The sequence below is a fragment of the Petromyzon marinus genome, chromosome 6 (assembly GCF_048934315.1).
Source record: "Petromyzon marinus isolate PM22_M1 ecotype Great Lakes invasive population chromosome 6, UKy_Petmar_22M1.pri1.0, whole genome shotgun sequence".
NCBI classification, from domain to species: Eukaryota; Metazoa; Chordata; class Hyperoartia; order Petromyzontiformes; family Petromyzontidae; genus Petromyzon; species Petromyzon marinus.
Window position 1 is genome coordinate 7,457,953 of NC_133672.1, and position 18,375 is coordinate 7,476,327.

At 48.6% G+C, this 18,375-nt stretch overlaps 1 protein-coding gene across 1 annotated transcript in view; it reads right to left on the reverse strand.

The window, feature by feature from the left end:
* Window positions 1–53: 53 nt before the first annotated feature.
* The window catches only part of LOC116939592 (uncharacterized), a 34,678-nt gene continuing 16,356 nt past the window's right edge, over window positions 54–18,375 (reverse strand). The window contains exons 3-6 of the mRNA XM_032948174.2: window positions 9,218–9,337; window positions 4,661–4,803; window positions 4,270–4,337; window positions 54–3,099 (exon numbers count right to left, since the gene is read on the reverse strand). Coding sequence (XP_032804065.1) covers window positions 3,044–3,099; window positions 4,270–4,337; window positions 4,661–4,803; window positions 9,218–9,337 — 387 coding nt within the window. The 3' untranslated portion in view covers window positions 54–3,043. The remainder of the gene's footprint in view (window positions 3,100–4,269; window positions 4,338–4,660; window positions 4,804–9,217; window positions 9,338–18,375) is intronic.

Below are 18,375 nucleotides of genomic sequence, written 5' to 3' on the forward strand. Positions count from 1 at the left end.
ATCGAAGGGGCGAGAACTGTTGGTTGTGGAATTCTCACGCGGGACAATGTGTGTACCGTTTCAAGGGTAGTTCCGTCTTTATTGAGACATTTAACCACGAGCTTTGTCACGCTGGGTGTCTTAAAAGAAAAAAACTACAGTATACATTTAGGTTACTTTTCAAGAGGCATAAAATGGTGACCATTTGCGCACCATAATTTAGACACCCTGCTAGCATTCTTGTTCTCTCGTACGCGCACGCACACTGATGACACAACAGACTACACAACAGACAGGTACACGGGAAGATACTCGGCTCCCTGTAACGAACAATTAGACTAATGCCCCAGGTCACTGTTGAGTTCTCGCCTGGTTGAACAAAATCAAAGTAGGACTGCCCCGCTGCTTGCCGAGGTTGGACGAGGGACCGATCAGTTATTCTCGGCAATCTCCTGTCCACGTGCGCTCGTGAACCAGCCCACGTACTCCAAAATGGTGAATTCAGGTTGTGGTGAGAACGGGTGTTACTGTGCATTCACGACACCACAGTTTGCCCTCTTCAATTTGCTTAGTCAGCCACCTTTTTTTATTTGCGTGGACATCAATTCACATTTAACAGGAAGAAGTAGCGGATGAAGCACGGTGATTAGCCACGAAAGTACTTCACCTTCAAAGGGCCTAGACGTCATTGCTGTGGGAATAAAGACTCGAAGATAAGAGCACGCGCGTTTAAGCGGAGGCGCACGTTCACACTCTCGTGCGGAGCTTGTCGCTTTACCACGGTCTCGCACTTACGGAATTAAAATTCTGCAAGCAAGAAGCGACGAATGGAGCGCGTTTGTGCGTAAAACAATTGGTTTTTAAGATCCGAGTAAACGCAAGGTCACGTGGCAGTGACACTTTTAAATTAATATCACAGAACAAGTGCTGGTATCGGCTCCGAATGCAAGGTAAAAACGCAAACCAATCGTGCCCCCCCCCCCCCCCCGTCTCTGCTTAATCGAGCCATCGGCTGGAACTTGCTCCCGTTGGTGGCCCTCTGAGCTTTGTGGTGGTAGTTTCGCATTTCCCATGGCTGGGTTCACGTTCGAGAGTCAGTGCCGGATTATCCTGGTAGCGAAAGTAGCTACATAATGCTACGGGCCCCGCACTTTCAAGGGCCCCGCGTTAAACGCTTTCAAGCTATCAATTCCGGTTCAGTGATTCTGCACTTGCTCTATTACTATAGTACTATACCACCTTCACCTTTTATGAACGGCTGGGTGTTTAAGGTTAGCGATTTGTCGTATTATCTGGCTGTATAGCAAATTAAAAAAAGAAAATGTATTTACTATGCAAGTTAAACATTTGTGTTTTAATAGTTATGATCTTTTTAATATAATTTAGGGCCTCTTAACATATGCTAGAGGCCCCGCAGTAGCTTAATCCGGCACTGTCTGGAGTACAACCGCTGTTGCCTTCCCACAAAGCGATCCGTATCTATTGAACACCCCCCCCCCCCACCACCAGAGGAACGACAGACTGAGCCAACTCCCCGACTGGGATATCAACTGAGTCGAGAGCTTTAACCACGGCACCATCCCGGCCCAGACCAGCTAAATTTAAACCCCACCCCCCAGTTAAATTTAAAATGAGAAAAAAAAACTCGGTACATAACGAGAAGACTTAGGTGTGCCTTATAAAATAGAGCACGCAGCGGATGGGATGACTCTTTGGTTTTAATAAAGGTCATTGAAATTGAAATTTGCTCGACTGAGCAGCGACTTGTGAATGCAGTTGGGGGAAGTGTCATCTTCAGCTTTGGGATATTTATCCCACCATGGCATCCGTGCAGTACTCCCAGGAGATCAGGTATGGCCGATGGTTCTGCTAGTCGTTCACATTGGCTAACATTTATTTTGATGGTGACCTAAGACAAGAAGATCACAATTCAGTTCTTAAGGAGCTGCTGTGGGATTTAGCATATCGCACAAAGACCGAGTGGTTTTTGTACACTCTTCTACGTGTGTTGTGGGGTTTCCAGCCCACGCTATTCGGCTGTTACGATGGGTTTTCTCGGCATTTATAGATTTGATTAAATGACCCACTACTGTAGTGCACTGAACATTACCTACACATTCCTATGAACTCGAAGACCTCCACATCTCACCACAAACTTCTAAAGTGTGGGCTAAAATCGACCACTTTCTAAAATTGAAAAACAGAACATGGCATTTGTTCAAGTACATTTCACACTATCCACAAGTAATATCTGCGCAATTTAAAGCCAGTGATGCCTCTTAAAATACTACGTTTGGGAGATAACATTTCTCCTGTAAAATTGTCGCCTTTTAATTGCAGAAATCAAGTACTATAGGCTTACTAAATATAGTTATTCAACATTCTTAATGCAGGGTCCTCTTTAAACTTCCCGAACATTCATAGCATGCCTCCTTCCCAATACTGCAGTTTTACTAATCATCAATGCACAATAAAAATTCCAAAAGTAAAATTGAAAAGTTATATATTACAAAAAATGCCCATGCATGTGTAGGCAGCTTCGCCATTAGTTCCTCTGCCACATTTCGTTTTTTCAGCTTGTTAAAGTTGTGCTTCTATAATTGTCATCCAATTATAAAACAATGCAATAAAAAAGCTACAACATTTAAATGCACAATGCACACAACTATCCTTACATTTCAACATTGTTTAAATTTTTAAACCAATAGTTGTGTTGTCCTGCTTCCATACCGTCACCCGACCCTTTGACCTTGCCTGGTTTCCTGTCCGGCGACCGTGTGCCCTTCCTGGGCCGGCCGCTAGGGTGCAGGGGGTATAGGGAGGAGGAGGCGGAAGAGCAGGGACAGACGGATGGACGTGGAAGATGGAAAGAAAACTATGGTGGTCACAGCGGCTACGTGGAAAGACGGGGCTGGCCAGCTTCACGCTGGCACGGCTGTGGCACATATTTGGCTGCGGAAATCGGAGGTTGTGAACTATACACAGAAGCGGGGAGGGCGAGTGTCTCTCCTCGTGCCTCCGAATGGACCGAGGCTTCCAGTTTGGCAGGCTCTGTCGCCATCCATCATCGCTGGCTGTGAGCGGCTGTAAGCTGCACCGACGGCTCCTTCTCTCCGACAGCTGTGGACATGGAGATGCATGGGGCCTGAGTCATCTCTCTCCCCGAGGATAGATTGAACAGCGTTTGTGATCATTATCCGTGGCTTACCACTGCTGCACCTCACGTTGCGCATCCAAGTCCACGACATCAGGGTTACTTCTCGACTTAAAGCTTTCGTGACTGCAGGAATTCATATTCTTTGGGTCTTTCGGTAAAGCCACGTAGATTGAAAAAAATAATAAAATTATCACGACGTTTCGATCGCAACGCAAGCAATCGTCATCAGGTGAAATCGTCATCACCTGATGACGATTTCTTGCGTTGCGATCGAAACGTCGTGACATTTTTATTATTTTTTCTATCTACGTGGCTTTACCGAAAGACCCAAAGAATATCAGGGTTACTATTGATGGCCCTTTGCCAATTCACTGTTGAGTGAGGGCCTCCCCACGCCATGTCGATGCTGGGGGCTTGTTTGTCCATACTTCACGCTGGGCAGTGCGAGATTGTGAAGGGGGTTGGGGGTGGATGGGTCAGGATCAGTTTCAACCTCACCTGCCACTGATGTTAGCTGTGGCCGATAATCGAACTCTGATTGCCAGGTTTAGAGTGCCAACCTCGGGCTACCCAATGTATTATATTTACCAGGCTACACCCTTGCTTATGATACTTGAATGGGTCAAAATCGGTTCCATGGTTGCTTGGTTTAAACAAATGGACTTGTGAAACATCAACATGACAAGCTCATAGACCAATGTATGAAATGTCGGTTCATTTTGGGAAATACACTCCATTATATTATTAATTGCAGATGATATCTCCAATCTAACAGTATTAAAAAATAATTACCACCAATCTAGAGTAACAAGTCAATCCTCTATTCTCATTCAAGCATCCCAGACCTCTTTTGAAAGAGGATCAATAATAATCATATTGAGTTGTTAAATAGCAGTGTCATTTATGCAACGACATCTACCGCTGCTGCATTGGTGGCGGTGTTACAAGCACAATGAAACACAAACTAGAAAGGGGCTGTTTCCCGAAACATCGCCTCTTCCATAATCTTCACTTTTTAACGCCACGGTTTTACTGACGAGCGTGTCGGGGGTTTAGCGATGGACTATCGGTATCGGTATTGCTGGAGTGAGATCCGTGCGCTTCTCTCTACGATGTCACCACCGATCACCCACTTGACCGGTAGCGCTGCTTTGCCCGGGCTCGCTCCTCCGCGTCAAAGTACCACACGGTGATGGCGAACCTGTGGAGGACACGCACACGGAGGGCTCTGGGCGTCTGACATCTCCACCATACATGACACCGTAGGAACGCACTTAGCGTTATCTCCCCACTGCTGATGTTTACACACTGCGCCGGGAACTCGTTTAAGGCTGAGTGAACCTAGGGGAGGCCCAGGACACGGTTCAGATATTCGTCACTGGGTCGTGAGCAGGAATCCCAATTCGGGCCGTCGGGTCCGTAGCGCAAGAGCGCGCTAACCGTCGCGCCACCGCTCCCCCCACGTCGCAGACACGGGGGAGAAGGGGGTTGGTGGGCCGGCACGGGCCGGAGCGCGCTGCTCACCGCGTGCCGAACGTGGGCAGCACCTCGTGGGGCGTCCGCCGGTCCGACCAGAAGAGGAGAAGTCGGTCGAACCTGGGCTCCACGTCGGCCGGCCGCCCCTCCAGGCCGCCCCCGGGGAAGATCCGCAGAACGCCCCCCAGCTGCTGGGCGTGCCGGACACAACGACGCACGGGCGGAGGCGTGAGCGACCCCTCGCTTTACCACCACCACGATTTGACTTTTTTTTTGGAGGGGGGGGGGGTATTTTTTTACCAGGAAAGGCCCACTGAGCTACGGAGATCTTTTTCAGAAGCGACCTGGCCAAAAATGATCGCTCAACAAAGTGGCTCATCACTATGTGGGAATGCACAGCAGCCAAATACTCTAAACGCGCGGCAGACGGACACCGGCATCACCGCCCGTGGGAGCTACGGTGGCCGTGAGATGTTAACTACCTCGCCTGGTGTACAGGAGGTCGTGGGTTCGATCCCGACCCTGACCGCCTGTATATTTGGACTTAGCGGTGTCTCTCTCCCCGTGGTCGCGTGGATTTTTCTCCGGGTCCTCCGATGTTTCCCCTCCACGTGTTCCACACTATCGGGCCACTTAGTGTGAGCTATCATTTGTGATTCGCTTCTGAAAAAAAAGCTATACAGCTCAGCGGGCCTTACCTGGCACAAAAAAAAGTTGAGTTCAATACTTTACTCTCGTCCACGTTTCGCCGTGTTGCAAATGCGGAGTCGTTCGTAAACCCACGCCAGTGCCGGCAGAGGGCGGCAGAGGGCGGCAGAGGCCCCCAGTGGCGTCTGAACGCCGCACGCGCGGTGAGGACCCCCCCCCCCCCCCCCCCCAGTGGGCGAGACCGAGCTAACTCCGGGGCTGGAAACAGCATTGGGACCTTTTTTTACCAGTATCAAAGTATGAAAAAACAAGGTTAGGTTTTCCCCATTTCTGGTAATAAAACGGGTTGTTAAGATGTTTAAGCACCAAATGGAAACCTTTTTGGCGTTATCTGATCTGACAGTGGTGAGACATTATCAGAGGATGTCCTTGTTTGCATGTTCACCAAAAGTACGCATGGCTAATACAGACACGATTCCTTGCAAATGGTTTATATTAGGTGTTTTAACATCTTAACACCCGTTTTATTGCCAGAAAGGGTAAAACCTATTTTATTTTTTGTCAAACTCCGGGGTTGTTGTTATCGCAACATTTCCGTACGAAGCAAGCATTTGTTTTATTGTACCAGGTAAGGCTCACTGAGCTGCTATATAAATGTTTTTTTCAGAAGCAACCTGGCCCCACAAATGATAGCTCAACGAAGTGGCTTATTATCATCTGAACATTTATAACAGTAGCCAAATAACTCTTAAACGCGTGATGTTGACTCCAAATGTGGAGGGAAAAAGCGGAGGACCCGGAGAACAAAATTTACACGACCATTGGGAGAGAGAGGGACACGCAAACTCCAAATATACAGCAGCAGGCGCCAGGGTCGGGATCGCATCCATGACCTCCTGTATACCAAGCGAGTTAGTTAACATCTCCTAGCCACCGCGAATCGTGAAGGGACTCTATAGGAATCTAGCAGGGGCAGTGAGGGTGGCGTGCAGCCAGGCCACACGGTATCGCCCTGCCCAGACGGGACCCCTGGGACCTGCGGGGGTTCTGTTCCGTGACCTCCTTCCTGCCAGCGAGCCTTCGACGCTTCACGTGACGGCCTCAAAGTGCACCTGGCCTGGCACAGGCGTCGTGGTCACGTCACCGCCACTTCGTGGTTGTGGTGTGTACGAGTGCCTGTCTGCGTTTGTGTGTGAGGACAAAGAGAAAGATCCACCCGTGTAGCCTCAACAGACTGTTGGGACAAGTGCTGTTAGCGGGCAGCACCGATGAAGGCCGGCACGGCACGCGAGGCGGTGGGTGGCCAGCACCACGCCCGGGCGCCTTTGTCTCCCCAGTGGCGATGGTCCCACAAACCCTCTAAGTGCTCATTTGAGGCTGAGTCGACCTAGTGAGATAATCGTCACCGGTGTTGGCCACGCTTCACCGTGCTGGTGAATTTCGGGTCGGTAAAGGTGAGGCCCGCACAGGTAACGCTGTAGCGAGATGTTAACTACATCGCCTCGTGTGCGGGAGGCCGTGGGTTCGACCCCGACCCTGATGGCTTTATATTTGGAGTGTGCGTGTTCTCCCCGTGGTTGCGTGGATATTTCTCCGGGTCCTCCGATTTTTTTAACCTCCACATTTATAATCAGCATGCGTTCAGCGCGTGTGTCTGCTGTAAATGTCCACATGATACGCCACCTCATTGGGCCATCATATGTGACCAGGTCGCTGATGAAAAAGAGCTGTAGAGCTCAGTGGGCGTTACCTTTTCAAATACAATCAGTATCAGTCTAGTTTTTAGTTTTGATATATTACCGCTGATGTTGGCTGTGGCCCAGAACTCGTAGTGCAATGCGCTAACCATTGGCCCACCGATCCACCCTCAGTGTGCGTACACAGTGTTCTAATTGCTGTGTGGTAGAGTCAATTTCCTCTGTAAGTGTGTGTGTGTGCGCTCCGTTTGAATTGCTTTCTATGTATGTGTTTAAATTGCAGGGTATGTGTATGTATTATAATTACTGTGTATGCCGCAAGGCATGCTTGTTATGACCATGTACACGTGTGTGTGTGTTGTGTATAAATACAGTAATGCCCGTGTGAAGTCGTGGCATCGTGAGTTGTAAAAGGCAAATCAGTTACTCATTACAGTCATTACTAATTCGCTTTGCTGCTTTGTTAATCTGTTGTGTGATCCGTGGGACTGCAAAAAATACTTTGTCCTTTAGAAAGCAACCTGGTCAGCGAGGCGTTTGAGGCATCCCGTCATTCTATCATCTCTAAATGAGCAGTCATACAATTGCTCGCACGCGCGACTACTGGTGGAAGGGCCCCCCTCTAAAGGCACCTCTAGAGAGCCCCTCTAAGAGGGTGATTGGCCTACTCTTTCGTGCATGCCAGACGTCTTGAAAGAGCCTCCACTCTGTATTACTGGCCTTAGGTACGATACAGTATTATATTATATGTTCGTTGTAAACTTATTCACCGCTTAGACGTGGGTGGACTGGGCTGAATTAGACAGAACAAAAATCGTGTATACCAAGAGTACATTTTTGTGCTGCAAGTTAAATTCCTGGGATGGTCAACGTTTTACAGTTGTATTTAATTTCAGGTGGCACCTTGGGATTCAAACCCAGAATGTTGACATGTTTAACATTTCAGGGCAGTTCGTACGATGCAGCCTTCGGCCCTTGAGGCACAGGCTGTGGACTTCTCTAGGAGCCACGTGCTCACGCTGATATTGAGTGAAAAAAAATGAGCGGGCACTTAGTTTCAAAGGCCTGCACTGTTCTCTGTTAGCTTCCAAGTTTTAGAGCACCGGGTGAGGTCGAGGCATCGCTCTAATCGGATGACCAAAGCTGGGTGCTGGTTACCCTTCATTACTCCGTTCAGGTTAGCTTTCAGGTCTTTGTCAGTCCACTGCTAGATGAAGGCCACTCCGCGCCGTGTCGGTCGTGGCCGTTGTTTGACCATACTTCACCACGCTGGCCGTGTGCGTTGGTGAAAGGGGGCGCCCAGAACCGATCCAGGCATCGTTTATCACCGATGACGCTTTGTCAGAAACGATTTCAGGAAACTAAATTAAAAGTTACTTTAATAACATGGTACAGAGCATGGGGGGTTACAAGAGATTACTTTGAAGAGCTTCAGTTGTAATAATATTCTCAAAAGTAACTCTCCCGACACCGTGGGTGTGCGAGTGCAGGCGTTGTGTACACCAGGGGTGGGCAACGTCCGGCCCGCGGGCCGTATGAGGCCCGCGAAATCATTTGGTGTGGCCCTGCCAAGGCAACCGCAGGCGGGACTCGAAATTCCATACATCTAGGAGCAAACCTGGAAAAGCAGTTGCGAGTAGCAACATCATCAATACCAGCTAACATCACCACACGCCTCGCCAAAGAGAAGCAGTTCCAGCCATCACATTAAGGGGCGAGTTAATTAAATGTTTGACCAAATATAACAGGCTAATTTTAAAGTTGATAATTTTGTATGGCCCGCGAATGATGTTATAAATATCCAAATGGCCCTTGGCAGAGAAAAGGTTCCCCACCCCTGACGTACACCAAGAGTGAACCGTGAATCTCGGGCTGCGTCAGCAGCTGGGGTTCTGTTTAGGAGTTGGGCTAATAATGCTCGGGGACTTTTGTTGGCTAGTTGTGTTCGTGTTAAAAAAAAGAGCTACGGTTGGTCTCGGATAGCTGCGATTTCTATCTGCTGCATTTCACTCGAAGTGATTTGGTTCCTTGCGGCGACACTCGCCACTGCCGACAGACGGGGACTAAAAATCCTGCCCCAATTTTGACTTCTTTCTCAGCTGGCTCGAACAAAATCAACTTGAACCGGCGTGCGCACCGGCCGCTTGCCAGCTCGCCTCTGCCCTGCGCTACAGAGTGGCGGGGTGGCTTTCGCCACGCTCGCGGTGTTCACACTCTCGCCGGCGTGGCGGGGCGAGTGTGACGCGCGTGCGGGTCCCACCTTGGTCTCCCAGCGCTGGTTCAGGTAGTAGATGCAGGTGACGCAGCGCCCGTCGCCCGTGGGGTTGTCCACGTGGCGCACGTAGCCCGTGCCACGGCCCGGGTAGCACGCCACCATGCCCTGCACGCCGACGGCACGTGCGGACGCAACGCAATTAGTAGCACGGTGCGGAAGAAGTTTTCACGTGCGCACATCGTCATCACGATCCGCGGGCGGGTAGCCCGCGGGTGTCCGCTAAACATTTCATCACGCGTTTCCACTTTCCTCTGCCCTGTGCCAATATACTCAAGTAATGCCACATTTCTGGCACCAATCTCTCACGTCGTCGTCAAGCCGTTCTCTGTTAGGTCTTCCATTTTTTGCGAGGAAGTCAACGGTGGTTGTCCTGTCGATAAAACTCCCCCCTCCCACCACCGCGATACTGGTTCAGCCGGGCTATAAACGGTATATGAGCACCAAAGCCTCAATGTTCATTTGAGCAGCAGCAGCAGGAGATCAACTTTGAATAGAGACAACGAGACCACAATCGCGGTGTCCTGACGCTCATCTCAGACCAGGGGAGAAGCGTTGGTCCGGAACGCGGGGATACAAAGGCGGCCGTCTTATGCGATGTTTACAAATTTGGCTGCACGACACAGTCGATGTTGAACAAACTTTAAACACCGGTAAACCGCGAAACAGAATGAGCAAAGTGACGCTCTGCTTTAGTCCATCACTCCGTCCGACGTCTCAGTCACAACGATGGAGCCACCTCTCACGACTAAATATGAAATGGAAATGTGCTAGTCATTTTGAGAAAGTCAAAGTGTCACTATGCTCAGGCGATTCTCAGGCAGTACTGTTCTGCTTTTGGCAGCCTTGAGCCAATCGAGTAAATTCCACTTTCCTGTACGGATGTACGCTGAACTTCTGTCGCACCGTACGTAGCCAACCGTGCTAATCGGAGGTGCGGGATTCGACTTTCCTGTGATAGACAGCAATTTATTTTTCTTTCGCATCGGACAAACATTGTTCACTTCCCATCAAGTGGTGTTCAATTTATCATCCTCGAACGGATGATGATGATGATGATGGGCCAAGTTTAACGCCCACTCAGAATTTGAACTTGAGACCTTCTGACTGAGAGTCAGGGCACAGTGCCACAGCAACATCCGCACGCAAGTTGTGTTCTACTTTGAGTGCAGTGCTTGCACAAATACCATTCTATCTCTCATGCCTTTCCGAATCCCACTCGTTTCCGAATCCCACCTTAATTTCTCTACTCATTTCACAGACACAAAGTGTAGCGATGCAAGGCAGACAACAGACACCCCTCGTATCACTTTGAGGTCGGGTATTGTAATTGAAGGGGGCCCATGAATACTCTACAGGTGAATATTTCACTTGATGCTCACAATATACAATCCGATCTGCACAATACACAGACGCACTCGGTAATGCATTGTGTGTAACCAATTTACTGTGCTGTAATATGTGCACCGTACACAATATATCGTCCATCAGAGACGGGCTAAGTTACGGCATAAAACCAAAATTAACCTTGACCACCGAACCCGCTCGTGAACAGTGCCAGCCTTAATTGGCGCTCACCAAACAGGCAGAGCGCCTCATTGTCGCTACTGTTGTCGAACAGGACTCGTTTAGCCAGGGAAGCCCAAGTCTCGGCGGTGTCGCACGACCGTCCTGCCGAAGGGTTGGACGACGATTTTGCTTCGTGGTCTCAAAATTAGGTCGTTATCCTTTTTTAGAATTCCCTCTCTCTAAACGTTGGCAAATTTGGACCGTGACGCCGGCACACAATGGCCTACGTGCCCCATTGCACACCCACGAGCAGCGGTTGGCTTCATGCGGTAGCAAAGGAAGTTCAACATACGTGCATAAGTTCCCCGTTGAACAGGGCTGTGAATGGGATGTGTGTGTGTGTGAAAACAAGGAAAGGTTTTACCCTGCTTGTTAATTAAACAAGTGTTAAGATTTTGATTTAAAGCTTTCGTGACTGCAGTAATTCATATTCTTAGCTCTTTCGGTAAAGTCACGTTGAAGGGAAACAATAAAATAAGAAAATATATATAAAACAATAAAAATTCTCACGACGTTTCGACCACAACACAAACGGTCGTCATCAGGTGTGGCGGTTTACATTAATTTCTTTATTTGTAAACGGTGTATTTATTTCTTTATTTTAAAAAAACGTCAGCGCCACGCGCAGCGATTTGGCAGTTTATTTAGAAGGACTAGTCCATCTATGTTCTGAAAAGAGGAGGGGGGAGACGAAAAATTAATGTATGCTGTCTGAAAGCCACTGTAAGCGTGAACAATCAATTAAGACCTGAAATGGTTAATCAAATCTTTGCAATGATTGCTAAACCAGAATCCATCTTCTCGGTTGAAATTGTCTCTGTGCTTGTATATACAAGCACAGAGACAATTTCAAGCACAGAGACAATTTCAACCGAGAAGATGGATTCTGGCTTAGCAATCATTAGAAAGATTTGATTAACCATTTCAGGTCTTAATTGATTGTTCACGCTTACAGTGGCTTTCAGACAGCATACATTAATTTTTCTTCTCCCCCCTCCTCTTTTCAGAACATAGATGGACTAGTCCTTCTAAATAAACTGCCAAATCGCTGCGCGTGGCGCTGACGTTTTTTAAATAAATAAATACACCGTTACAAAAATAAATTAATTAATGCAAACCACCACACCTGATGACGACCGTTTGTGTTGTGGTCGAAACGTTGTGAGAATTTTTTATTGTTTTCTATATATTTTATTATTTTATTGTTTCCCTTCAACGTGACTTTACCGAAAGAGCTAAGAATAAGTGTTAAGACGTTCAAACACCAAATAGAAACCTTTTTGCAAGGAATCAATTCTGCATTGACCACACGCACTTGCGGTGAACATGCAAACAAAACATGCTCTGATAATTAATATATGGCATTGTCTTTGAAACCGATTGGCCTAACACCAGAGCCATCCTTCTTTATGGCCTAGTCTCACGAGTGTCGGATCAGAGAACGCCAAAAGTGCGAACAGTACCGGTGATAAGTGTGTGTGTGTGCGTGTGCTTCTGGTGAGGTTTCTCCGTCGTGGGGAGCGATAGTGTAGCGGTTAGCGCGCTGCGCTATGAACCCGGCGACACGGGTTCGATTCCCGCTCACGGCCAACACCAGTGACGATTATCTGAACCGGTCCCGGGCCTCCCCTAGGTCGACTCAGCCTCAAATGAGTACCTGGTGCGTTGTGTAAACATTGCCACTAGGGAGACAAAGGCGGTCGGGCGTGGTGCTGGCCACCCATCCCCCTCGTGTACCGTTCCGGCCTTCATAGATGCTTGCTAACAGCACTTGCCCCTACAGTCTGTTAAGGCTATATGGGGGATCTTTGTTTTTTTTTGTTTCTGGTGAGGTTTCTCCGTCGTCACGGTGTCCACTCGCTCCTACCTGACCTCCTACCTGACCTCCTAACCTCCGTCCTGACCTCCCAACCCCGGAGGCGTCGAGCTACCCCACCCCCACCCACTCGCGCGGTGTGGACGTGAAGGCAGCAACGTGCTGCAATGGTGATGATGAAGCAGCAGCATCAGCAGCATCAGCAGCATGAGCGTCAGCCCCTTCCCTGGGTCGGCAATCTCGCAGCACTCTTACTCCACAAATAATCACCATCGCTTTTTTCAAACCGAGAAATATCGAACACCATTACCCTCGAAGTTTATTTTAAAATGTTTACTATGAAGTTTTACTAATTTGCAGAACCACCCAATACGTTCACTTGCACGCGCAGGCCCAGAGATGGCAAACTTTAAATGGCCGTGACAACAGCGCGCATAATAATCTGGGAACGTCTCAACTCTGAGCTGTAGAAGAAGAAGTAAAATGCATAGTTATAGTGTAATCAGCAACAGCTGCCTAAGCAATACAACGTCACACAACTTAGACCGTGCACCTAATTCGGTCAGCCACAGCTGTAGGGGCTCATTGTGTAAAGACAACAACAAAACATTGACACAACCGAGGCATGCACTCCTAGAGTGTTTTGTTGGTTTGTTTGTTGTAACTTACTGACCCGCCCCAGACTGGACGTCTTTGGGAAAAAGAGCTTCATAGCTCATCGGATATCTCAAGGATAAATACATATTCAGATTCTGAAAGATTCTGATGCACAGCCCGCTTGCGTGAAAGAGTCCCTGTAACGGTCAATCCACTGCTGGATGAAGGCTTTCCCCCAAAGTCGCCGCCACATTCCATGAAACCGCGGTGACACGTACAAGTTGGCACCTGCACCCACAACTGATCTCATCACTCCGTCTCCCCGGCTGGACGTACACTCGGGACGCGTTCCATTTCTCAGCTCCCGCTCCGTTGCTGTTCTTGACCACCGGCCACCGCCGTCCCTTCTCGCCGCAACGCGCTCTACCCAAGCACCACTCTCCTGAACGGATTGAACGGCGTCGTTAACCTGCGTACATTCTAGAATTCGCGCGTTCCCCCTTTACGAGCACGCGTCACTCCACGCTTCTTCAACGGATAGCGAGTCGTTCTTGAATAACCATCGGGGTCGGTAATTTCTGAACGAACAAAGCAACTGTAATGTTGTGCCTCCATGGCGATAGCCCAAAATGGCATACAAATGTACGAATCGTCCTTCACCACTGTATAGGAAACAAGTTTTGCTGGCTGGCTGGAGGGATGAACGGAGGGACACATCCAAAGGACGTGCGCGGGCTTGCTAGTTGAGATTTTAAACACCGTTTTGTCGCTGAGAAAGAGAACGCATTTTGAGTCCGCGGGCCTAATAGAGGCACGAGGTTGCACCGTGGCCGGGTTGTGGATAATTGAGACGCGTGTGGCGTAGTCACATCGCTCTCCACGCACCTCTTGTTTTCTCGCTGCTGCACCCCCCCCCCCCCGGTCCAACCTCGCTGGCCGCCGGGCATTTCAAACAAGCGTGAGTCGCTTTAGTGATGAGTGAACTATACAACTAAACTTTAACGCCCACAGAGCTATGTTGCTCTTTTTTCAGAAGCGACCCGACCACATTCGAGAGCTCAACGAAGTGGCCGATCACGTGAAAATTTAGAGCAGCCAAATATGCTTAACGCATGTTCCTAAATGTGGAGGGGAAAAAGACGGAAGGCCCTGAGAAAAATACACGCGATCACGGGGCGAGAGAGAAAGAGAGACACGCAAACCTCAACTATACAGGCGTCAGAGTTGAGATCGAACCCACAACCTCCTGTATACCAGGCGTTGGGGTGCAACTAATGGGTGGAGAGGTGAGAGCGTCACGTGACGCATGAGGGGCCCAGGCGGCCGCAAGGGGGGCCCAGAATCATCAGACGAACAAGTACAAACATTTGAAAATGTATTCATTAAAAATTACCTGCGGTCTATAGTGGACCAAGCCCGATTAACGCATCTGGCTATCGTTCAATAGAGCAGCATGAAGTTGCGCGATCCCACACACTTTGATGAAATCCTAGAGCGATGGGCCGGCATGTAAGCAAGACGCACGATAACTTAATTGCGAGTATTGCACCGTTAAATATTTATATGAATATCGTCCCTCTGAGACTGTCTTCCTCTAAACCCAATACACGGCGCAACTAAAATAATATTTTTAATTATAGCCTACACATTTATCGTACACGGGTTAAAACACATCCGGAGCTATTTCAGTAAAGAGTGAGTCGGGAGAAAGGAGGGGGCCCACAGTCGTATCGTGAACCGCCCCGTCGAAACAGGTCGTTGTGCCCTTGGCCAGACGAGCGAGTCAACATCTCACCACCGGAGCCTGGCGCGGGCAATCGTGTCGATGCCTCCTGCGTGAACCCCTCTGACCACACACACACACTTCACGCGACGCCCAATATTCGGATCATTATAATCGGTTTCATGTTGCGTTCCCGGTAACCGCATGGGAGAACCGGTAAAAAATAAAGCGGTTACCGGTTTAAAATAATAATACAACGGTTCATCATCTTTGGTTCTTTCGGTAAAGTCACGTAGAATGAGAATAAAATGATAAATTGATAAAATAAAATAACACAATAAACTTCTCACGACGTTTCGGCCACTTCTGTTGTGGCCGAAACTTGTGTTGTGGCCGAAACTTGTGTTGTGGGCGAAACGTCGTGAGAATTTTATTGTGTTATTTTATTTTATCAATTTATTATTTTATTCTCATTCTACGTGACTTTACCGAAAGAACCAAATAAGATGAATCCTTGCAGTCGCGAAAGCTTTAAATCGAAATACAACGGTTGCCGGTTTGCCGCACATGTAGACATGTCTCGAGGAATGAACGTACCACTTTCACCTGTGGGGGCAACTGTCATGACGCCGGGCCTGCAGTTCAAAGGTCGCCGGTTCGACCGCATCTCGCCCCCCTCTCCGCCTTTGCCCGCCTCTGTCCGACCAGCAGTGTCGATGGGGCTTCATCAGGCGACTGATCGCCAGCTCGTGCATAGTGGCGTAAAGTGTGGGGGGAGGTCCATCTCTTCTGAAACGTCCGGTCAGCACAGAAGAGTAGACCAGATGCTCTCTAGAGCGCGCCGTAGTGGAGGTCATGATTGGTCAATTTAAAAAAAACTTTGATGATCATCAGTGGACCAGATGTTAAATTGTCTCATTTGTCTTCCAATTAAAAAAAAACATTATTTCTGTGTTTAATTGTCATCAGGCCCCGTGATGTAGAGTGCAGTCTGCAATCCACATCACTCAGCCCTTCTATCCTAGCCTTTCCGTCGACAGCGTGGTCCAGATGTCTTGTGACCCCCATTTAATGCTCTAAAACGTCATATATTTTTGTACGTAAGGTTTATTTAATACATTAACGAATATGCAAATAAAATCAATGCTGGGGTTCAAGATGTTTTTCTTGTTCGTGTTTTTGTTTTTTTGTTTGTTGTGGTTGCACCCGATTCAAGAGCCGAATGGCTCGCAGGGCTATACCAAAATAAATAAACTGAAACTGAATGTCATTTGAAGGTCACACAGACGCACGCGCGCGCGGCGTTCTGATTCGAACATTAGGGGTTGATTTAATTTGTTGTCGTTGTTTTGCACCGCGTTGCTATTTATAGACTCTCTCGGCAGGGGTATTCCTCTTCTTGAGCCGGAGCGCGGTCACGTGAATTTGTTTACACGGGCTCGGACAGAGTGAGCACACGAGGGTGTGTCATCCGCAGTGCAAGCGTGGCAATGAAGGGGGCGTTTTGAGCTGGGTTGATAAACTACACGCACAGCCACCGCTCGGCGGTCAAGGTAAAGGCGCAGCTCTGCAATTGCGTGCGCACGCCACTGCAGGCCGGAAGGGTCTCGGGACGTGTTGGAATAGGTGGGCGTAGCTCGAGAGAGCCAGCCCACCCCCCCGCCCCCCCCCCTCCAAAAGTAGGGGGGCATGCTGGCCCCACAAGTCGCGGGAAAAGGCGAGGGTACCCACGCTTCACCTCACCACGCGCGACTCGCCGATCGTCGTGAGAATATTATTGTGTTATTTTATTTTATCAATTTATTATTTTATTCTCATTCTACGTGACTTTACCGAAAGAACCAAAGAAGATGAATCATTGCAGTCACGAAAGCTTTAAATCGAAATTTAAACCCACTCGTTACTCCGCTGGGCGGACAGGCGGTGGGTGGAGTGGTGGTGGTGGGGGTGGTGGGGAAGATTTGACAAACTCGTGCAGCGATTCCAAATGCCAGCGCCGGGAGATGGAATCGAACGCGACGAGCCCTGCCTGCATCGCAAGTAGTCTCCGGTGGGTGCTGCTGACAGTGCAGTCGCTGTGGCAGCTTCCTTCACGAGATCGGCACAGATAGAGAGAGATGGAAGTGGGAGAGATGGAAGTGGGAGAGGTGGGGGGGGGGGTGTGGGACGAGTCTCATCTTCTCGGAACCTCTACGTGTCCGCCGTGGCGTTGCTGCCACCCTTCGTCGTATGGAGCTGCCGAGGGTCGCGGATGTTGGGCCGACTCAGCTCTGCGATTGTTCTCTCATCCATGTCATGGAATATGCCGCTGACATTGCAATCGCGACACTTTAAGCTGCTAAGCGTCATGAATGAATAATTGATTTGACATTTACGATTTCTTCACGAGAGACGGCTGTTTTTTGCTTTGGTTTATATTTGCAGTTATTGCTGTACTCTGTTTTATTTGTTTTGCGTTTATTATTTTGATAAGCCAGGTTACTTTGGCTTATCGTCCTGGTCTGTAGAGTTTGTCTCCTGGTTCAACAAAATAAACCTTACTTGACCGCTCTATGCGCTACTCACCAGCAGTGCATATATGAATATGGACGTACTGCGTGTGTATTTATTTTTTCCGCCTGAGGACGACCGCTTGTGTTGCGATCGAAACGTCGTGATATTCTTTTTTATTTTATTTTTCTACCTACGTGACTTTACCGAAAGAACCAAAGAGTATAGATTCCTGCAGTCACGAAAGCTTCAAATCAAGATATTGCTATGAACTATTTTTTTTATTTTACCAAGTAAGGCCCACTGAGCTGTATATCTCTTTGTCACCACAAATGAAAGCCCAATTTTGTGGCTTATAACGTTGAGGAAAAACCGGAGGACCCGGACAAAAATCCAAGCGACCACGGGGAAAACATGCAAACTACAAATATACAGGCATCAGGATCGGAATCGAACCAGGCGAGGTAGTTAACATATCGTCACCACTTAAGCATATACACACAAACAACTCTGACTATAAAGTGGTGTTATTTACGAAAGTGTCCATTGCACACACATTTGTTTCTCCACGAAAAAATCGATAAAAGTATGTTTTACACATTCCGTGATGCACACGGCATTCCGAGAGTGCATACTATAACAAGCATCGGTTTCACACGAGCAAAACTCCGGACAAGATGTTGACATTCAGTCAGGCTCGCGTGAACCCACGCCCGTGAACCAACCACCGAGAGGTTTACGGGCAAGCAGCCTCGATGGCAGCACGTGACCGTGAGCCGCGAAGTGCTACGCGTGGCCTTCCACGAGCCAGCACGCGAAATATAAATACCCTGCCGTACGACACTCTCATAAATACCGTGCCACGCTGTCTGGAATTGTACTAGCCGATGTAATCCTAACATAAACACAATGGCAGGGGAAGGGATAAATTCAAGTGACGGAGGAAAATAT